The sequence below is a fragment of the Lissotriton vulgaris genome, chromosome 4_1 (genome assembly GCF_964263255.1).
Source record: "Lissotriton vulgaris chromosome 4_1, aLisVul1.2, whole genome shotgun sequence".
NCBI classification, from domain to species: domain Eukaryota; kingdom Metazoa; phylum Chordata; class Amphibia; order Caudata; family Salamandridae; genus Lissotriton; species Lissotriton vulgaris.
This window is the reverse complement of record NC_141691.1, coordinates 928,368,909-928,394,589: the sequence shown is the minus strand read 5'-3', so window position 1 is coordinate 928,394,589 and position 25,681 is coordinate 928,368,909. Positions and strand designations below refer to the sequence as shown.

General features: G+C 45.5%; 1 protein-coding gene across 1 annotated transcript in view; it reads right to left on the bottom strand.

Moving 5' to 3' along the window:
* Positions 1-209: 209 nt before the first annotated feature.
* Positions 210-25,681, bottom strand: part of LPCAT1 (lysophosphatidylcholine acyltransferase 1) — a 550,146-nt gene continuing 524,674 nt past the window's right edge. The window contains exon 14 of the mRNA XM_086965209.1: positions 210-1,992. Coding sequence (XP_086821335.1) covers positions 1,814-1,992 — 179 coding nt within the window. The 3' untranslated portion in view covers positions 210-1,813. The remainder of the gene's footprint in view (positions 1,993-25,681) is intronic.

The window sequence follows — 25,681 nt, the reverse complement described above, 5'->3', positions numbered from 1 at the left end:
AATTAAAAATGTGGAATCAAAGTTCATTACAATTTAACATTTTTACGTGCACTAATATACTGGTATTGGAATATATAGCGGGAACTGAAAGGCGACATGGATATTAGCGAACTGAATTGTTGGCAGATAAATTAAGTATCTCCGCCCTTCTAGGAATGCTTGCCAACTTTCTTCAAGTTTTTTGTGTGCATTTGCTTTCTTTTTTGTTTGTGATACTGGTATGGTGCAGTCATATACTATTAACACGTTTGGGATTCTAAAGATTTACGTTTAAGTCACTTCTACAACTTTTCTTTCCAGGAAGTTACAAGTTTCCAGAAAAAAAGTTCTCTTGTAGTAAAATAATTCCATTAAAAAAGATCACAAGGAACTACATCAAACTAACTTGCAACAAAAAAGTATAACGAAATATACAATCGAAATTTTTGGAATGTAGGAATTTTAGCACATGCTATATATTACCAAGATTAAAAATATAGGCTAGGTTCTATTGCATTCCACAAAACGGCACCTTACAAATTGTCACACGTGATTCTGTGCTGCAGATACAAAATGTGCAAAATGCCTTTCCTACTCAGGAGTCTATGACAGTTCTATCCAAATTCTGGAGCAGAAGTCCCACATGTTTGGGCACGGAAGACTTCATGGTAAGTCTGCCGGTGCGACTAACCTTACTGATGCACATATGCGAAATCAGTGCTTGTTAAAAGAAAGGAACGCCGAAAGAGTACAGTGCTGGCATTGATAAGCCCATTTGCAATCTTAGATGTCAATGTCAACATCAGAGAAAATAAAATAGTTTGAAGTCAGTGGCCTGATTTAGACTCCCGAACATTCTAAATTGATGGAGCAAGGCTGCGCAGGAGTATAGGACATCAACCTATCAAACTGCATGATACAGTTTATAATCAATTAAATAAACTAGCTTTTTGGTGCATTCCATTCACTAAGTGCAGGGCCGGCTTTAGGGATGTGCGACAGGTGCAGCTGCACTAGACGCTGACATGTGGAAGGGGCGCTGACTATTGGGAGGGGGGTGATGCAGGGGAGGGGAGGGGAGCCAAAAATGATTGACACACCGGGCGCTACCATCTCTAAAGCCGGCCCTGACCAAGCATGTCCATGTATGTTGCAGTCACGCAGCTTGCGATACCGCAAATACAACGCACAAACCTGAATGTTTTCTGTCTCTTTCGTGTGTTTTGTTTGTTTTGTTTATTCTGGCTCTAGATGGGCTCCTGAAAAAGGAACACTGCCGGAAATCACCGGTCTATGACCCAGATGCGGGCACTGCGACAGATTCAATCACTGCGTCATCGAAAATAAAAAACACATCAACCTGAGCATAACGGCTGTCTTCCAAAACTGCCTCGAACTAATGAGCAAAAGCAATAAACGAGGTACAGTGTTGGATACAGATAAACTACTAATTACCAAAGTGCACAAAACACCACAGTAGTCAGAGCATTATCCCTTGTAAGTGCACACTGTAAGACACCGTGTACAGTACAGGAAAAGAAAAAGTCGATTATAAATAAGTGTGAGCTTCCTCTGAAGTACAAAGACTACATATGGAGAGTATTCACATTCTTGGCTTTCAAAAGACACTTAAAAATGGAACTGAAAATAGCATCCCAATCTCTAATATGAAAATAATGATAAATTAACATTTTACGGAAGTGAAAAAGATAATAAACTCTCACAAAAAGTTACATACAATATTTTGTCATGTACATTTGGAGTATCTATGTTCAGAGCCTAAGAAAAGACTGTCACCTCTCACCAGGAGAGGTACAATGGAGTTGTTCTGTGATCAGTCCAGCTTCTTTATCAGCGGGTTACTTTCTTCCTCCTCTGGGCTGAAATCAGTACAGAAACCATTCGGCGTCTCAGCTGAAGGAGTGTGCAGGCAGCTTTCATATCCTGTATGTTCAGGGTATATGTACTCCTCTGCAAAGTCCGGGTGCACCTCTGTAAACATGTAGAATTGATCTAGAAAAGAAGGACATAACTTTAACAATGCCAAAGGAAAAAACTTTAAACTATATACTAACATTTCCCTACACAGCCACTAAACACAAGTGATGTTCACGCAAAAGTTATGGTCGGTAACACTCACTTCTTATTTACTTCCCAGATAACAGAGCAGACATTTGTACATATTTGGATTCATCAGCAAAATATTGGTCCAGGGTGGTTTACCATTTTTTACTATACTACCATTCATTTTGGGAGTATTCACAACCATGCCCCCACCTACAAAACACTTATTTAAACCTTTATTTAGGAGTTGATCTATGTTCTTCCCCAAGGTGGGATGAGCCATGAATAATGTTTGTGAATACTAACAAGAAATGAAAATGCTACTTACCAGTATGCATCTGTTCTTGGCGAGTAGAGCTGCAGATCCACACGCTTGCATTAGATCGCCATCTAGTGTTGGACTCTAATGCTTGTACCTTGTTGTTGTTTTGGAAGAAGTCTTTGTAGTCACGAGATAGGTGACTCCTCCCTTTGACGATACTGCGCATGGGCATCGACTCCATCCTTAGATAGTTTTTCGCCATGATGGGAAATGATGGAGTTAGTTGTAAAGAAGAAGATGTCCATGCATGTTTATCTAAGTAAGATAGAACTGGAATGGATACAGGTCCCAGGGAGGTGGGTGGGCGTGTGTGGATGTGCAGCTCTACATGCCAAGAACAGATGCATACTGGTAAGTAGCATTTTCAGTTCAAGGCATATGTGCTGCAGATCACACACTTGCATAGACTGTAAAGCAGTATCTTCCTTAGCGGTGGTCACCTGTATCAGTTGCAGTTGTTTGAAAAACAGTTTTAAGAACAGCCTGGCCTACAGCAGCTTCTTGCTTGGCTTGCACGTCAACACAATAGTGCTTAGTAAAGGTGTGTGTTGTAGACCATGTTGCTACCTTACAAATGTCTTCTAGGGGAATGTTCCCTAAGAATGCCATGGAAGCCCCTAGATTGCATGTTGAATGTGCTCTAGGGGGAATTGTTAAAGTGCATTTAGCTTTTTGGTAGCATATTTGGATACATTTAACGATCCACCTTGCAATCCCACCTTTGGAGATGGGATTACCTTTATGCGGTGGGGAGAAAGACACAAACAATTGTTTTGTTTTGCAAAAAAGTTTAGTTCTGCCAATGTAATAAAGTAGGGCTCTTTTGACGTCTAGTGTGTGAAGAGCTCTTTCTCCTACGAAGTCCAGGCTTTGGAAAAACACTGGTAGCTCCACTGATTGGTTAAGGTGAGATGACATTTTTGATTTGTTCTGAGAACCACCTTGTTACGGTGTATTTGTAAGAAGGGTTATTGTATGGTTAAAGCCTGGATCTCACTCACCCTTCTGAGAGAGGTAATTGCAATAAGGAAAGTTCACATTTATGTAGAGGTTCAAATGGAGGTCTCATGAGCCTAGTAAGTACAATGTTGAGATTCCATACCAGAGAGGGTGGTAATCTAGGAGTAATGATCATTTTAAGGCCATCCATTAAGGCTTTAATTGCTGGTTTGTATTTTGTAAGTAAGCGGCAAGAGCTGCTAGATGTAAACGTATAGATGAGTATGCTAGATTACATCTTTACAAATGTAGCAAATAGCAAATGATGTTTTTGATGGAGGCATCCAATGGATTGATATGATTGTTAGTGCAGTAAATGGCAAATTTCTTCCATTTGCTACACAGCAAGCTCTGGTGGTAAAGCGCCTGGCCTCTTTAATGATGTTCATACTATATGGTGGAAGGTTAAGGTAACCGAACTCTAGGACTTCAGGAGCCAGATCGCTAGATTGAGTCGAGTTGGATCGGGGTGCCTTATCTCTACATGGTTCTGCATTAGTAGTAATGGGGAGAGGCGTAGTTTTTGGTGTGGGACTACTGAGAGTTCCAACAATGTTGTGAACCATGGTTGGCGTGCCCATGTGGGAGCCACTAGGATCGTTTTTAGAGACTGTTGTCGGAGCTTGCGTACCACTAGTGGAATCAGTGAGAGTGGCGGAAAAGCGTACGCAAATGTGCCTGACCAGTTCATCCATATCGCATTGCCCTTGGACCGTGAGTGTGGAAACCTGGCAGCGAAGGTTGGGAATTTTGCATTTTCGTGTGCGGCAAACAGATCTACGTCTGGTGAGCCCCACATTTGGAAAAATGGTAGAAGAACTTGTGGATGTAGTTCCCATTCGTGAATCTGTTGTGTCTGTCGACTTAACAGATCCGCAATTGGTTTGTGAACTCCTGGAAGATGTTCTGCAAGGAGGTATATGTTTTGTGGAATGGCCCACCCCCAAATGCTCTGTGCAAGCTGGGACAGCTGCAGAGAATGTGTGCCTCCTTGTTTTTGTATGTAATACATGGCTGTCATGTTGTCCGTGAGGATCAGGACAGCTTTGTTTTGTACAAGAACTTTGAATGATTTTAGAGCTAGGAATATTGCTAGCAATTCCAGATGATTGACATAGAGCTCTTTTTGTTGGGTGGTCCATTTGCCTTGAGTTGTGTGATTGAGGAGATGTGCTCCCCATCCTGAGAGTGATGCGTCTGTTATTAGTACTATCTGTGGAACAGGCTCGAGGAACGGCCGCCCTTTGGATACGTTTTTTGTGTTCTACCACTGCAGAGAGCGATGTGTGCGGTTGTCCACCAACACCAGATCTGTAAGTTGTCCCTGAGCTTGATTCCACTGATGTGCTAGACATTCCTGTAAGGGACGCATTTGAAGTTTTGCATACGGTACAATGAATATGCAAGATGCCATCATGCCTATGAGTTGCATGAACACTCTGGCTGGGAGAGAGCGCTTGTATACTGGCTATCCTGGCTGGACTGGGATATGCTAGAGCTGTGGAAGTATTTATTGTGGCTCCCAGGTATTGATGTACATGAGAGGGTTGGAGGTGAGACTTGGTATAGTTGATTGTGAACCCCAAGTTGTGCAGTGTTTGGTTTGTTGAATGTGTTGAACACACTTGTTTAACAACTTGGCTTTTATTAGCCAGTCGTCCAGGTATGGGAAGACATGGATTTGCTGTCTTCTTAAGTTTGCTGCTACCACTGCCAGGCATTTGGTAAATACTCTGGGAGCGGTGGTGACTCCGAACGGAAGGACTTTGAACTGATAATGTTGTCCGTCCACTACGAATCTTAGATACTTCCTGTGAGCAGGATGTATGGGAATGTGGAAGTAGGTGTCCTTGAGATCTAACATGGCAAGGAAGTCTCCTTGTTGGAGTAGAGGAAGCACTTGTTGGAGAGTGATCATGTGAAAATAATCTGAGTGTATATACAGATTGAGGGGTCTGAGGTAGAGTATTGGCCTTAAGGACCCGTCTTTTTTGGGGATTGGGAAATACAGAGAGTGTCCCCTGATGTAGTAAGGGGACTGGCTCTATGGTATGCTTTTGAAGCAGTGAAAGAATTTCTTGTTTTAAAAGTGTAATGTTCTGTGGACATTGGACACTGTCTGGATGGTATGTTTAGGGGGGTAGCTGTAAGTTCCAGGCAGTAACCATATTGGATAATTTGTCTTACCTACTTGTCTGTTGTGATGGATTGCCAGACAGGTAGGAACTGTGATAGTCTTCCTCCGACTGGAGTTGAACGGTTTGGGGGGACTGGAGGGAAGTCAAAGTTTAGCAGCAGGGGAGGTCCGAGTGTTGTTGTTACCTCATCCTGTTCCTCTGCTGTTATTGCCTCAGTATCCTCCTCTAAAATATCCTCTGTTAGGGGATGTTTGGGTAGTGTTTTTAAAGGAAGATGAGGTATCTGTGCCCATGTTCTTGGAGGCTCCTCTGTAAAAGGAGCGACGAAAGGAGCCAGGTGTTTGCGGAGACTGTAACGCTCCCATGGACTTAGCAGTCTCTGTGTCTTTTTTCATTTTTTCAAGAGCAGTGTCCACATCCGGTCCAAAAAGTTGTTGTTGATTGAACGGCTGATTTAAAATAGTTGTCTGGTTTTCTTGTTTAAAGCCTGAAATGTGTAGCCATGCATGTCGTCTGAGCAGCACACTGGTATTGATGGACCTAGAGGCAGTGTCTGCTGTGTCTAGGGCACATTTAGTTGAGGAGTTTGTGATCAGTTTGCTCTCTTGGATGAGATCATTTGATTGAGTTTTAAATGTGGTCAGGCAAATGCTGTAATAGGGTTTCTAGCTGATCATAGTGGGCCCTATCATATCTAGCTAGCAGTGCTTGAGTGTTAGTTATGCGCCATTGATTGGCTACCTGCGCAGCTACCCTTTTGCCAGATGCATCTATTAATTTGGATTCTTTATTGGGGGTGGTGCATCCGGGAGGTTTGTGAATTTGCGCACTTTCTAGCGTTGGAAACTACTAGAGAATCTAAAGGTAGTTGTCCCTTGATGTACGCGGGGTTGTCAGGGGAAGGTCTATATATTTTTTATCGATCCTTGGATTAAGAATCCTGGCTCGTACAGGATCTTTAAATATGTCAGGGGCTGTTTAATGACCCCCTTAATCATTGGTAATATTTTTACAGTTCTTTGGGACTGTTCAAATGTATCTAAAAGGAAATCTTCCTCTGATTTGTCACAGTGCATTGTGACGCCGTGAAAAAAGCAGCCCTATTGATTAATTGTCCAAAACCAATATAATCATCTGGGAGAGATGTTTTTGTTTGGTATGGTTAGGGGTTTGGGAGGTCTGGAAGATCTATTGGATCATTGTAATTCCAATTGTCTTGTGGTGGGTCATCTGGATCTGTGAAAGGATCATTGGAGTCTCCCCCCACCCCTAGGTTGTCATCATCATCATCATCATCATCATCATCATCATCATATGGTGGTGGTGTATGTGGTGGAGAAGTTACAGGTAGAGGTGGTGTAACAGGTTTGGGGAGAGGAATAGGATTAGCAGGAGGTACTGGAGAAGAAGGGGCATAGGTGATGTAGCAGAGTCCTTTTTCTTCACAGGCACTGGCTTTTTGCTTTTGGATGGCACAGCTGTGACAAGTCCTGTTTTAGGTTAATATAGATCTTTTTCTGCCTGCGATCAACAGGATCTGGATGAAAACGTTCCTCTTCCTCAATCCCCGCTTTCGGCTGCGATTATTTTGGTTCGGAGAGGGGCTGGTGCTGATTTTTATGTTCTTTGGCCTTAGCAGGCATGGTAGAATCCTTAGGCTTGTTTTTTTGGTTCCGAAGGTTTTGGTTTCGGAGCAGAGGCGTAGTCCCTAGGTTTAGAAATGTTCGAAGCCGGTTTATCTACAGGCCTGGAGGTGTTCCGAGGCCGGTTTGTCTTTCGGGGCCGAAGGAATCGGAATCGATTTTGGAGCAGAGTGTTCTCTTGGCTTTGGTGCCAAAGGCGCAGGTGGGACTATTATATGCGGTTTGCTCAGTCCCGCGCTACCGGAAGGCTTGTCTTTCTTCTTCGGAGCCTGGCACAGAGGCGGGGCTTCTGAAGCATACTTTCAGTCGCGACTGGGGCCAACAGGCTAAGTCTTGACCAGTGCCTTCTGTTTTGATGGTGGGGTTGGGATAGGGGCAGTAGTACTCACTCGTTGACCAGGAGTGATGGGGTCATCGGAGTCTTCTGCCTCTGACACAATTTTGAGATCTTCTGAATCTTCTTCTGGGACATCTGGGCCTTCATCAAAAACATCCTCGTTCCGGAGCTGATCTCAGCGCCATGATGTGTCGTCGAGCCCGACAATCTCCAATGGTCTTCTTTGATCGAAAGGCGCACAGGCTGGACAGCTGGACTCGTTGTGTTCTGGCGAGAGACACAGGTTGCAGACCTTATGATGGTCAGTGTGTGGGAATTTCGCTCCACACTGGGGGCATTTTTTGAACGGCGTCGTTTCCATAAGCCGCAGGCCTTACAGTGACGATAGGACCAGCGGCCTGCGCCGACAACCGGAATCGAGCCAATGAGAGTCGCGTTGAAGATTTGGATGTCTAAAGTGAATTCGAAGATTTTAAGAAAGTTTTCTGCGTCGAAAAAGTTTGAAATTGAAGTTTTGAACTGGAGTGTAAAAGTTGCATTTGAACCCAATGGCGGAAAAATGCAATCTAAGGATGGAGTCGATGCCCATGCACACTATCGTCCAAGGGAGGAGTTACCTATCTCGTAACTACAAAGACTTCTTCCAAGACAACAACAAGGTGCAAGCATCCGAGCCCAACACCAGATGGCGATCTAATGCAAGTGTGTGATCTGCAGCTCATATGCCCTGAACATATGTTTCAGGCAGTGCTTAATTTGTATTTTTTTTTTTTAAGTGCCTGGACCCAAAGTTATTCTCAGAAGTCTGGCACCAGTGCTGCTGAATGACATGGGTTACCGAATACCAAGGCTACCCACCAGTCTTAACTCCACTTCATGTTTCTTTCAGGCACCACCCTACACTCTCTGTCCCTTTATCTCAAACTTGTAGGTTCATTTTTACCCCTTTCTTTCTCCCTTTGTCATTGTTTTATCTTCTTTCTCTTCCTTCTTCCTTTGCTGCCTTTATCTCTCTTTTTCTTCATCAGAGCCTGATGTTGAAAAATAAGTCCCAGTTCTCAAAATTGAGCACCACCGCCTCAAATGAAATGCTGGTTTCATGCATTTTACAACCTTCTTCCCTAAAACAATACCCTTTTCCACCAATTACCCAAAATCTTTTACTCAAAACATATCACCATACTACCAGATTTTATTCAGCAAGAATCAGCATTCTGTCACAGAATATCTACACCAGATGACCCACATAGCCTCTGTGTCTCTTGTTTGCGGAAGAGTCATCCATGGCACACCTGAGTGGTGAGTGCATCTGAATGAGGGCCCTCCAGAATTGCATGGTTTTGAAGCATGCAGAGTAAGGGTGTACTGCAATTGCAGCTCCTCCGCAATGGCGGAGGAGCGTCGCCCCACTGCCTGGCCCAGAGCCAGCAAATGTAAATTAAAACTATGTTCTTGTATCGTTTTAATTTACATTTGCCGGCTGTTAGCCAACGGTGTTGGGAGGGGCGGGCAGAGGCATGGCAGGAGGAGGAGAAGTGCTATGTGCACTCCACTTGGCCGACCGAAACACACATGCGCACTTAGGTTTTCTCCAGCGCAGCTGCACTGAGCAGCCAGGATGGAGAAACACCACAGACTCCCTGGTCGGAGCAGGGAGTCGTTCCTGTCTGCTCAGAACAATCTACACTATGGGATTGGACAGGGAGTCTGTCCCAGGGGCTGCTGGGACCAGCAGGGAGGAAGAGGAGAGGTGGAGTGACGTAATGGTGGAGAGGCCGGCAGCAACTTTTTTACCTTGTGTTCCCCCCGTGCAGAACGCCTCCCCCACAACCCCACCCAACCCACCAGCCTTTGTTTATGGGAGCAGTCGCTGGTGTACTGATCAAGCAGAAGATACTCTATCTCTTCAGGAGGAAGAAGAGCAAGGAGAGGAGTAGAGTCGGAGTCAACAAGCTAGGTCCCAACAATGCATTTTGCCAGTGAGGTAAACAGTATTCTACCTATTGCTACACTATGCATTGGGCCAGCTGCATCAGACATTTACTCCCACACATATTCTGCACACACTACTCTATTTACACTTTCACCCACTGTGGTAACTTTGGCTAGGAGGAACTGCGTAAACTGTTCATAAACATTTTTAAGTGCTTAATGATGCCTTCCCCATCTCAATTCTCATCCCCAATTGGTGTGAAATTTACACAAGAAATAGGGAAAAGAAAAAAGCCAGGTTGCAGGAGTAAGACACATTTAAGTCTTATGGTGACACCGCTACTCTTAGTCCACAGGCTTTATCCCTTTTTAATTACTCTGAAAGTGACCTCTCGGCCATTGGTCCAAAACAAACTTCAATTGAGGGAACTGGCAAAGGCACAAAAATACACATAGAAAGGTTGGCAGGTTTTGTATGGCACACAGATCAGACATGTGCACAGCATCAGAATAATATCCAGGGCACAATGTTCATATTGACCCGCATTCGAAGCAGTTACTGATCCCACAGCTACGTGAAAAGGTACTTCCAAAGTTAATAAAGGAAAATACCCTAGAGGTTATGAGTAACCAAGTTACCAAGAAAGTGACTTTATTATTTGTATTTAAAGTTTTGCTATTGTAATAAAATGGGTTACTTTATATTTTTTTTACTATTATCCTTCAGAGATGACCAATAATACAGATGAAAATGAGATCCAATAGATATAAAGGAGTCCTGAGGCTACTACTGTAAGATATTTGAGTAAAATCCAGTGTGCAGTGTGTGGTTGAAGTGGTAAGATGTGTCCTCCAAAGACCCTGTGCAAAATCTGTTTAGACACTTACTTTTTAAGTGGCACAGAACTTCTTGCACTTAATCTACATGGTACAGATAATGACAGGATCAGTCTTATCCTTTCACTCCTGGCAAAAAAGTAGGCTGTGACTTTAAATGTCATTCTGTTGGTCAGTTCTCGGATAGGAAGGTGCTTTGGACTGTGGTCCCTTTTTTATGTTTAACAGTGGAGGACAAGGTGGAAGAAAATCAAATTGTTACAAAGATTATCGCCCTGCATTGGTTTTACCCCGATTGTCACAATCCAACATCTGCAAACATAGCAATCCATCATAAAGGCTCCACAAACATACCAAAGATTTGTAAAAACATTCCTGACAACATGAAAAGAATAGACCCTTCATACTGCTAGAAAAGTCTATACCAGCTTCATACTCGTGGAACACAGCTCCAGGAACAGGTCTGTATTATACACACTCTACCAAGAAGAAAAAGCACAATACAAATATAAATATGATAAGATAAGGTATCATGACGTCAGTGATTGACTTGGGACACTGGGACAACAGACCAAACCAAGATGAGGCTATCCCTAAATAGTTCTCTACTGAGGGAAATAGCACACCAGATTAAGTGAAGTGAAGTACTGGCAGTCCTGTCCTTAGTGGAATTCAGCCCTTCCAGAGGAACACGTTCAATGGTTACTTTCCTAAACAAGCATTAAAAATGCAATAGGTCTCGCAGTGACATTATTTAGAGCTATTGATAGTGTAAATGACATTGTTTTTTGGGTGTTGTTTTTATTTTGTAAAACATAATGAAATTGAATTGTAATTTTAAATAAAAGTAAAAAAAGTACTAAATGGCCTAATGTGATATACACAGACTTATTGTGTCTAACTGTAAACTATATGTGTTTTGTAGAGGGCAACATATATTGTATATGTTTGTGAGTAAGATGTGTTGTATTGATGGAGTATTTAGATTAGAATGAAGGGGAAGATATGCAGATAAAAGGTAAGGGATTTAGGGTAGTATTGTAAATGGCTAGGCCTTTTATATTGGGTTTGGTTTTCAATAGATAAATAAAAGGCATATACATTTACAATGCCAATAGCTCAAACTTGCGTAACTGCAAAACCTATTGCATTGCAAATGCTTGTTTAACATAAAGGGTAGGTAAGTACCAAACTGCGTGACACGCCATATATAGGAACACATGGAGAAAAATATTGCCTTTCAGCAGGAAATGGTATAGTCCAAGGGCTCTGTAAGAAATACTGATTACTACTCCTACTCCACCACCTACTACTCCTACTACCCCACCACCTACTACTCCCTCTCCACACCCTACTACTACTCCTACTACTCCACCACATACTACTACTACTCCACCTACTACTCCTACTCCACCACCTACTATTCCTACTCCACCACCTACTACTCTTACTACACCACCTACTACTACTACTGCTACTCCTCCACCACCTACTACTCCTACTCCGCCACCTACTACTCCACCATGTACTACTCCTACTCCACCACCACCTACTACTCCACCACCACCTCCTAATACTACTACTCCTACTCCACCCCCTACTACTCCTACTACACCACATTCTACTCCTACTACACCACATACTACCCCTACTACACCACATACTACCCCTACTACACCACATACTACCACTACTCCTACTCCTCCTAATCCACCACCTACTATTGCTACTCCACCTACTATTCCTACTCCACCTACTACTCCTACTACACCACTACTCCTACTCCACCACCACCTACTACTACTATTCCACCACCTACTACTCCTACTCCACCACCTACTACTCCTACTACTTCACCACCACCACCACCTACTACTCCTACTACTTCACCACCACCTACTACTCCTACTACTTCTCCTACTTCACCTACACCTAGTACTACTCCACCTACTACTCCACCTACTCCTACTCCACCACCTACTACTACTCCTACTCCACCACCTACTACTCCTACTCCATTGCCTACTACTCCACCTCCACCACCTACTACTCCACCTCCACCACCTACTACTCCTACTCCTCCACCTACTCCACCACCTACTACTCCAACACCTACTACACCACCTACTACTACTCCTACTCCACCACCTACTACTCCTACTACTACTCCTCCTCCTCCACCATCTACTACTCCTAGTCCACCACCTGCTACTACTCCACCACCTACTACTCATACTCCACCACCTACTACTATTACTACTCCTACTACAACTCCACCACCTACTCCTACTACTACTCCTACTCCACCACCTACTACTCCTACTCCACCACCTACTACTCATACTCCACCACCTACTACTACTCCACCACCCACTACTCCTACTCCACCACCTACTACTCCTACTCCTACTACCCCACCTACTACTCCACCTATTACTCATACTCCACCACCTACTGCTACTACTACTACTCCACCACCTACTACTACTACACCACCTACTCCTACTACACCACCTACTGCTACTACACCTACTACTCCTACTCCATCACCTACTACTACTCCAGCACCGACTGCTACTCCTACTACTGCTACTCCTACTTCTACTCCACCACCTTCTATTACTACTACTACTCCACCACCTACTACTACTACTACTACTCATACTCCACAACCTACTACTCCACCACCTATTCCTACTACTCCTATTCCACCACCTACTACTACTCCACCACCTACTCCCATTCCTACTCTGCCACCTACTACTACTCCACCTACTACTGCTACTCCTACTCCACCACCTACTACTACACCATCTACTACTACTCCTACTACGCCTACACCACCTACTACTCCTACTCCACCACCTACTACTACTACTACTCCACCTACTACTCCTACTCCACCTACTACTACTACTACTACTCCTACTCCTACTCCACCCCTACTACTCCTATTACACCACATACTACCCCTACTACACCACATACTACCACTACTCTACTACTACACATCCTAATCCACCACCTACTATTCCTACTCCACCTACTATTCCTACTCCACCCACTATTCCTACTCCACCTACTACTCCTACTACACCACTACTATTCCACCACCTACTACTACTACTCCACCTACTCCCATTCCTACCCCGCCACCTACTACTACTCCACCTACTACTACTACTCCTACTCCACCACCTACTACTACACCATCTACTACTACTACTACTCCCACTACTCCTACACCACCTACTACTCCTACTCCACCACCTACTACTACTACACCTACTACTCCTACTCCACCACCTACTACTACTACTACTCCTACTCCACCCCCTACTACTCATAATACACCACATACTACCCCTACTACACCACATACTACCATTACTCCTACTACTACTACTCCTCCTAATCCACCACCTACTATTCCTACTCCACCTACTATTCCTACTCCACCTACTACTCCTACTACACCACTACTGCTACTACACCACTACTCCACCACCTACTACTCCTACTCCACCACCTACTACTATTCCACCACCTACTACTACTATTCCACCACCTACTACTCCTATTACTACTGCACCACCTACTACTACTACCCCTACTACTTCACCACCACCTACTACTCCTACTACTTCACCACCTACTACTCCTACTACTTCACCACCACCTACTACTCCTACTCCACCTTCTACACCTAGTACTACTACACCTACTACTTCAACTACTACTACTCCACCTACTCCTACTCCACCACCTACTGCTCCTACTCCACCACCTACTACTACTACTCCACCTCCACCTACTACTCCACCTCCACCACCTACTACTCCACCTCCACCACCTACTACTCCACCTCCACCACCTACTCCTACTCCACCACATACTACTACACCATCTACTAGTACTCCTACTCCCACTAGTCCTACACCACATACTACTCCTACTCCACCACCTACTACTACTCCACCTACTACTCCTACTCCACCACCTACTACTACTACTCCTACTCCACCCCCTACTACTCATATTACACCACATACTACCCCTACTACACCACATACTACCACTACTCCTACTACTACTACTACTCCTCCTAATCCACCACCTACTATTCCTACTCCACCTACTATTCCTACTCCACCTACTATTCCTACTCCACCTACTACTCCTACTACACCACTACTCCTACTACACCTACTCCACCACCTACTACTCCTACTCCACCACCTACTACTATTCCACCACCTACTACTACTATTCCACCACCTACTACTATTCCACCACCTACTACTACTATTCCACCACCTACTACTACTATTCCACCACCTACTACTACTATTCCACCACCTACTACTCCTATTACTACTGCACCACCTACTAATACTCCTACTACTTCACCACCACCTACTACTCCTACTACTTCACCACCTACTACTCCTACTACTTCACCACCACCTACTACTCCTACTCCACCTACTACACCTAGTACTACTCCACCTACTACTCCAACTACTACTAACCCACCTACTCCTACTTCACCACCTACTGCTCCTACTCCACCACCTACTACTACTACTCCACCTCCACCTACTACTCCACCTCCACCACCTACTACTCCACCTCCACCACCTACTACTCCTACTCCACCACCTACTCCTACTCCTCCTACTCCACCACCTACTCCTACTCCTCCTACTCCACCACCTACTACTCCAACACCTACTCCACCACCTACTACTACTCCTACTTCACCACCTACAACTACTTCTCCATGGCCTAATGTGATATACACAGACTTATTGTGTCTAACTGTAAACTATATGTGTTTGGTAGAGGGCAACATATATTGTATATGTTTGTGAGTAAGATCTGTTGTATTGATGGAGTATTTAGATTAGAATGAAGGGGAAGATATGCAGATAAAAGGTAAGGGAATTAGCGTAGTATTGTAAATGGCTAGGCCTTTTATTTTGGGTTTGGTTTTAAATAGATAAATAAAAGGCATATACATTTACAATGCCAATAGCTCAAACTTGCGTAACTCCAAAACCTATTGCATTGCAAATGCTTGTTTAACATAAAGGGTAAGCAAGTACCAAACTGCGTGACACGCCACATATAGGAACACATGGAGAAAAATATTGCCTTTCAGCAGGAAATGGTATAGTCCAAGGGCTTTGTAAGAAATACTGATTACTACTCCTAGTCCACCACCTACTACTCCACCACCTACTACTCCTACTCCACACCCTACTACTACACCTACTACTCCTCCACCACATACTACTACTACTCCACCTACTACTCCTACTCCACCACCTACTATTCCTACTCCACCACCTACTACTCTTACTACACCACCTACTACTACTACTACTGCTACTCTTCCACAACCTACTACTCCTACTCGCCACCTACTACTCCACCATGTACTACTCCTACTCCACCACCACCTACTACTCCACCACCACCACCTACTAATCCTACTACTACTACTCCTACTCCACGCCCTACTACTCCTACTACACCACATTCTACTCCTACTACACCACATACTACCCCTACTACACCACATACTTCCACTACTCCTACTACTCCTACTCCTCCTAATCCACCACCTACTATTCCTACTCCACCTACTATTCCTACTCCACCTACTAATCCTACTCCACCACTAATCCTACTATACCTACTCCACCACCTACTACTACTATTCCACCACATACTACTACTATTCCACCACCTACTACTACTATTCCACCACCTACTACTCCTATTACTACTGCACCACCTACTACTCCTACTCCACCACCTACTACTCCTACTACTTCACCACCACCGCCACCTACTACTCCTACTACTTCACCACCACCTACTACTCCTACTACTTCTCCTACTCCACCTACTCCACTTAGTACTACTCCACCTACTCCTACTCCATTGCCTACTACTACTCCACCTCCACCACCTACTACTCCACCTCCACCACCTACTACTCCTACTCCACCACCTACTCCTACTCCACCACCTACTCCTACTCCACCACCTTCTACACCACCTACTACTACTCCTACTTCACCTCCTACAACTACTTCTCCACCGCCACTTCTACTGCTCCTACTCCACCACCTACTACTCCTACTCCACCACTTACTCTACTACTACTCCTCCTCCTACTCCACCATTTACTACTCCTAGTCCACCACCTGCTACTACTCCACCACCTACTACTCAAACTCCACCAACTACTACTATTACTACTCCTACTACTACTCCACCACCTACTCCTACTACTCCTCCTACTCCACCACCTACTACTCCTACTCCACCACCTACTACTACTCCACCACCTACTACTCATACTCCACCACCTACTACTACTCCACCACCCACTACTCCTTCTACTCCACCACCTACTACTCCTACTCCCCCACCTACTACTCCACCTACTACTCATACACCACCACCTACTGCTACTACTACTCCACCACCTACTACTACTACACCACCTACTCCTACTACACCACCTACTCCTACTACACCACCTACTCCTACTCCAGCAGCTACTACTACTCCAGCACCTACTGCTACTCCTACTACTGCTACTCCTACTACTGCTACTCCTACTTCTACTCCACCACCTTCTATTACTACTACTACTCCTACTCCACCACCTACTACTACTACTCTTACTCCACAACCTACTACTCCTCTACCTCCTACTACTCCTACACCTACTACTACTACTCCACCACCTTCTACTCCACCACCTACTACTTCTATTCCACCACCTACTAATACTACTACTCCACCCCTTACTCCCATTCCTACTCCGCCACCTACTACTCCACCTACTACTACTACACCATCTACTACTACTCCTACTCCCACTACTCCTGCACCACCTACTACTCCTACTCCACCCCCTACTACTCCTACTAAACCACATACTACTCCTACTACACCACATACTACCCCTACTACATCACATACTACCACTACTCCTACTACTCCTCCTACTCCTCCTAATCCACCACCTACTATTCCTACTCCACCTACTATTCCTACTCCACCTACTACTCCTACTACACCACTACTTCTACTAAACTTACTCCACCACCTACTACTCCTACTCCACCACCTACTACTACTATTCCACCACCTAATACTCCTATTACTACTGCACCACCTACTACTCCTACTCTACCACCTACTACTCCTACTCCACCACCACCACCTACTACTCCTACTACTTCACCACCACCTACTACTCCTACTACTTCACCACCACCTACTACTCCTACTACTTCTCCTACTCCACCTACACCTAGTACTACTCCACCTACTACTCCAACTACTACTACTCCACATACTCCTACTCCACCACCTACTACTACCCCTACTCCACCACCTACTACTCCACCTCCACTACCTACTACTCCACCTCCACCACCTACTACTCCTACTCCACCACCTACTCCTTCTCCTCCTACTCCACCACCTACTACTCCAACACCTACAAGACCACCTACTACTACTCCTTCTCCACCACCTACTACTCCTACTCCACCATCTACTACTCCTACTTCACCAACTACTCCTACTACTCCTACTCCACCATCTACTACTCCTAGTCCACCACCTGCTACTACTCCACCACCTACTACTCAAACTCCACCAACTACTACTCATACTCCACCACCTACTACTACTGCACTACCCACTACTCCTTCTACTCCACCACCTACTACTCCTACTCCACCACCTACTACTACTCCACCTACTACTCATACTCCACCACCTTCTGCTACTACTACTACTCCACCACCTACTACTACTCCACCTACTACTACTACTCCAGCACCTACTACTCCTACTACTACTCCTCCTCCACCATCTACTACTCCTAGTCCACCACCTGCTACTACTCCACCACCTACTACTCATACTCCACCACCTACTACTATTACTACTCCTACTACAACTCCACCACCTACTCCTACTACTACTCCTACTCCACCACCTACTACTCCTACTCCACCACCTACTACTCATACTCCACCACCTACTACTACTCCACCACCCACTACTCCTACTCCACCACCTACTACTCCTACTCCTACTACCCCACCTACTACTCCACCTATTACTCATACTCCACCACCTACTGCTACTACTACTACTCCACCACCTACTACTACTACTACACCACCTACTCCTACTACACCACCTACTGCTACTACACCTACTACTCCTACTCCATCACCTACTACTACTCCAGCACCGACTGCTACTCCTACTACTGCTACTCCTACTTCTACTCCACCACCTTCTATTACTACTACTACTCCACCACCTACTACTACTACTACTCATACTCCACAACCTACTACTCCACCACCTATTCCTACTACTCCTATTCCACCACCTACTACTACTACTCCACCACCTACTCCCATTCCTACTCTGCCACCTACTACTACTCCACCTACTACTGCTACTCCTACTCCACCACCTACTACTACACCATCTACTACTACTCCTACTCCCACTACGCCTACACCACCTACTACTCCTACTCCACCACCTACTACTACTACTACTCCACCTACTACTCCTACTCCACCTACTACTACTACTACTACTCCTACTCCACCCCTACTACTCCTATTACACCACATACTACCCCTACTACACCACATACTACCACTACTCTACTACTACACATCCTAATCCACCACCTACTATTCCTACTCCACCTACTATTCCTACTCCACCCACTATTCCTACTCCACCTACTACTCCTACTACACCACTACTATTCCACCACCTACTACTACTACTCCACCTACTCCCATTCCTACCCCGCCACCTACTACTACTCCACCTACTACTACTACTCCTACTCCACCACCTACTACTACACCATCTACTACTACTACTACTCCCACTACTCCTACACCACCTACTACTCCTACTCCACCACCTACTACTACTACACCTACTACTCCTACTCCACCACCTACTACTACTACTACTCCTACTCCACCCCCTACTACTCATAATACACCACATACTACCCCTACTACACCACATACTACCATTACTCCTACTACTACTCCTCCTAATCCACCACCTACTATTCCTACTCCACCTACTATTCCTACTCCACCTACTACTCCTACTACACCACTACTGCTACTACACCACTACTCCACCACCTACTACTCCTACTCCACCACCTACTACTATTCCACCACCTACTACTACTATTCCACCACCTACTACTCCTATTACTACTGCACCACCTACTACTACTACCCCTACTACTTCACCACCACCTACTACTCCTACTACTTCACTACCTACTACTCCTACTACTTCACCACCACCTACTACTCCTACTCCACCTTCTACACCTAGTACTACTCCACCTACTACTTCAACTACTACTACTCCACCTACTCCTACTCCACCACCTACTGCTCCTACTCCACCACCTACTACTACTACTCCACCTCCACCTACTACTCCACCTCCACCACCTACTACTCCACCTCCACCACCTACTACTCCACCACCTACTCCTACTCCACCACATACTACTACACCATCTACTAGTACTCCTACTCCCACTAGTCCTACACCACATACTACTCCTACTCCACCACCTACTACTACTCCACCTACTACTCCTACTCCACCACCTACTACTACTACTCCTACTCCACCCCCTACTACTCATATTACACCACATACTACCCCTACTACACCACATACTACCACTACTCCTACTACTACTACTACTCCTCCTAATCCACCACCTACTATTCCTACTCCACCTACTATTCCTACTCCACCTACTACTCCTACTACACCACTACTCCTACTACACCTACTCCACCACCTACTACTCCTACTCCACCACCTACTACTATTCCACCACCTACTACTACTATTCCACCACCTACTACTACTATTCCACCACCTACTACTCCTATTACTACTGCACCACCTACTACTACTCCTACTACTTCACCACCACCTACTACTCCTACGACTTCACCACCTACTACTCCTACTACTTCACCACCACCTACTACTCCTACTCCACCTACTACACCTAGTACTACTCCACCTACTACTCCAACTACTACTAACCCACCTACTCCTACTTCACCACCTACTGCTCCTACTCCACCACCTACTACTACTACTCCACCTCCACCTACTACTCCACCTCCACCACCTACTACTCCACCTCCACCACCTACTACTCCTACTCCACCACCTACTCCTACTCCTCCTACTCCACCACCTACTACTCCAACACCTACTCCACCACCTACTACTACTCCTACTCCACCACCTACTACTCCTACTTCACCACCTACAACTACTTCTCCATGGCCTAATGTGATATACACAGACTTATTGTGTCTAACTGTAAACTATATGTGTTTGGTAGAGGGCAACATATATTGTATATGTTTGTGAGTAAGATCTGTTGTATTGATGGAGTATTTAGATTAGAATGAAGGGGAAGATATGCAGATAAAAGGTAAGGGAATTAGCGTAGTATTGTAAATGGCTAGGCCTTTTATTTTGGGTTTAGTTTTAAATAGATAAATAAAAGGCATATACATTTACAATGCCAATAGCTCAAACTTGCGTAACTGCAAAACCTATTGCATTGCAAATGCTTGTTTAACATAAAGGGTAAGCAAGTACCAAACTGCGTGACACGCCACATATAGGAACACATGGAGAAAAATATTGCCTTTCAGCAGGAAATGGTATAGTCCAAGGGCTTTGTAAGAAATACTGATTACTACTCCTAGTCCACCACCTACTACTCCACCACCTACTACTCCTACTCCACACCCTACTACTACACCTACTACTCCTCCACCACATACTACTACTACTCCACCTACTACTCCTACTCCACCACCTACTATTCCTACTCCACCACCTACTACTCTTACTACACCACCTACTACTACTACTACTGCTACTCTTCCACAACCTACTACTCCTACTCGCCACCTACTACTCCACCATGTACTACTCCTACTCCACCACCACCTACTACTCCACCACCACCACCTACTAATCCTACTACTACTACTCCTACTCCACGCCCTACTACTCCTACTACACCACATTCTACTCCTACTACACCACATACTACCCCTACTACACTACATACTTCCACTACTCCTACTCCTCCTAATCCACCACCTACTATTCCTACTCCACCTACTATTCCTACTCCACCTACTATTCCTACTCCACCTACTATTCCTACTCCACCACTAATCCTACTATACCTACTCCACCACCTACTACTACTATTCCACCACATACTACTACTATTCCACCACCTACTACTACTATTCCACCACCTACTACTCCTATTACTACTGCACCACCTACTACTCCTACTCCACCACCTACTACTCCTACTACTTCACCACCACCGCCACCTACTACTTCACCACCACCTACTACTCCTACTACTTCTCCTACTCCACCTACTCCACTTAGTACTACTCCACCTACTCCTACTCCACCACCTACTACTCCTACTCCATTGCCTACTACTACTCCACCTCCACCACCTACTACTCCACCTCCACCACCTATTACTCCTACTCCACCACCTACTCCTACTCCACCACCTACTCCTACTCCACCACCTACTACACCACCTACTACTACTCCTACTTCACCTCCAACTACTTCTCCACCGCCACTTCTACTGCTCCTACTCCACCACCTACTACTCCTACTCCACCACTTACTCTACTACTACTCCTCCTCCTACTCCACCATTTACTACTCCTAGTCCACCACCTGCTACTACTCCACCACCTACTACTCAAACTCCACCAACTACTACTATTACTACTCCTACTACTACTCCACCACCTACTCCTACTACTCCTCCTACTCCACCACCTACTACTCCTACTCCACCACCTACTACTACTCCACCACCTACTACTCATACTCCACCACCTACTACTACTCCACCACCCACTACTCCTACTCCACCACCTACTACTCCTACTCCCCCACCTACTACTCCACCTACTACTCATACACCACCACCTACTGCTACTACTACTCCACCACCTACTACTACTACTCCACCACCTACTACTACTACACCACCTACTCCTACTACACCACCTACTCCTACTACACCACCTACTCCTACTCCAGCAGCTACTACTACTCCAGCACCTACTGCTACTCCTACTACTGCTACTCCTACTACTGCTACTCCTACTTCTACTCCACCACCTTCTATTACTACTACTACTCCTACTCCACCACCTACTACTACTACTCTTACTCCACAACCTACTACTCCTCTACCTCCTACTACTCCTACACCTACTACTACTACTCCACCACCTTCTACTCCACCACCTACTACTTCCATTCCACCACCTACTAATACTACTACTCCACCCCTTACTCCCATTCCTACTCCGCCACCTACTACTCCACCTACTACTACTACACCATCTACTACTACTCCTACTCCCACTACTCCTGCACCACCTACTACTCCTACTCCACCCCCTACTACTCCTACTAAACCACATACTACTCCTACTACACCACATACTACCCCTACTACATCACATACTACCACTACTCCTACTACTCCTCCTACTCCTCCTAATCCACCACCTACTATTCCTACTCCACCTACTATTCCTACTCCACCTACTACTCCTACTACACCACTACTTCTACTAAACTTACTCCACCACCTACTACTCCTACTCCACCACCTACTACTACTATTCCACCACCTAATACTCCTATTACTACTGCACCACCTACTACTCCTACTCTACCACCTACTACTCCTACTCCACCACCACCACCTACTACTCCTACTACTTCACCACCACCTACTACTCCTACTACTTCACCACCACCTACTACTCCTACTACTTCTCCTACTCCACCTACACCTAGTACTACTCCACCTACTACTCCAACTACTACTACTCCACATACTCCTACTCCACCACCTACTACTACCCCTACTCCACCACCTACTACTCCACCTCCACTACCTACTACTCCACCTCCACCACCTACTACTCCTACTCCACCACCTACTCCTTCTCCTCCTACTCCACCACCTACTACTCCAACACCTACAAGACCACCTACTACTACTCCTTCTCCACCACCTACTACTCCTACTCCACCATCTACTACTCCTACTTCACCAACTACTCCTACTACTCCTACTCCACCATCTACTACTCCTAGTCCACCACCTGCTACTACTCCACCACCTACTACTCATACTTCACCATCTACTATTACTACTCCTACTACTACTCCACCTACTACTCATACTCCACCACCTACTACTCCTACTCCACCACCTACTACTCCTACTCCACCACCTACTACTCATACTCCACCACCTACTACTACTCCACTACCCACTACTCCTTCTACTCCACCACCTACTACTCCTACTCCACCACCTACTACTACTCCACCTACTACTCATACTCCACCACCTTCTGCTACTACTACTACTCCACCACCTACTACTACTCCACCTACTACTACTACTCCAGCACCTACTACTACTACTACTCCACCACCTACTCCTACTACACCTACTACTCCTACTCCAGCACCTACTACTACTCCAACACCTACTGCTACTCCTACTTCTACTTCACCACCTTCTATTACTACTACTAGTCCACCACCTACTACTACTACTACTCATACTCCACAAAATACTACTCCTCTACCTCCTACTACTCCTACACCTACTACTACTACTCCACCTCCTACTCCACCACCTACTACTCCTATTCCATCACCTACTACTACTACTACTACTTCACCACCTACTCCCATTCCTACCCTGCCACCTACTACTACTACACCTACTACTACTCCTACTCCCCCACCTACTACTACACCTACTACTACTACTCCTGCTCCCACTACTCCTACACCACATACTACTCCTACTCCACCACCTACTAGTACTACTACTCCACCTAATACTACTACTCCTACTCCACCTACTACTACAACTACTCCTACTCCACCTACTGCTACTACTCCACCTACTACTACTACTCCACAACCTACTACTCCTACTCCACCACCACCTACTACTCCTACTCCACCACCTACTACTACTACTACTCCACCACCTACAACTACTCCTACTCCACCACCTACTACTACTCCTACTCCACCACCTACTACTACTTCTACACCACCTACTCATCTACTACTACTTCTACTACTCTCACTCCACCTACTACTCCTACTCCACCACCTACTACTACTACTACTCCACCACCTACTACTACTACTATTCCTACTCCACAACCTATTACTCCTACACCACCACCTACTACTACTACTCCTACTCCACCACCTACTACTCCTACTTCACCGCCTACTACAACTCCTACTCCACCACCTACTACTCCTTCTCCACCACCTACTACTTCCACTCCACCACCTACTACTCCCACTCCACCACCTACTCCTCCTACTACTACTCCTTCCACTCCACCTACTACTCCTACTCCACCTACTCCTACTCCACCACCTACTACTGCCCCTACTTCACCTCCTACTACTACTCCACCACCTACTACTGCTCCTACTTCACCTACTACTACTACTACACCTACTACTACTACTACACCTACTACTACTACTACACCACCTACTACTACTCAACCACCTACTACTATTACTACTCCTACTCCACCACCTACTACTCCTACTCCTACTCCACCACCTACTACACCTACTACTCCTACTCCTACTCCTACTCCACCACCTACTCCTACCCCTCCTACTCCTCTTCCTTACTCCTACTACTCCACCACCTACTACACCACCTACTACTACTCCACCACCTACTACTCCTACTCCACCACCTACTACTCCCACTCCACCACTTACTACTCCTCCTACTACTCCACCACCTACTCCACCACCTACTACTACTCCCCCACCACCTACTACTCCTACTCCTCCAACTACTACTCCCACTCCACCACATACTACTCCTATTCCTACTCCACCACCTACTCCTACTACTACTCCTACTCCACCACCTACTACTCCAACTACTCCTACTCCACCACCTACTACTCCACCACCTACTACTCCTACTCCAAAACCTACTACTACTCCTACTATTCACATTCCACCGCCTACTACTCCTACTACTACTCCTACTCCTACTCCACTACCTACTACTGGTGGTGGTGGGTAGGGTTCTGGTGGGTATAGTGGCAGTGGGTAGGGTGGCGGTGGATATGGGTGGAGGGTGGCAGTGGGTAAGGGTGGTGGTAGGAATGGTGGTGGGTTTGGTGGTGGTGGGTAG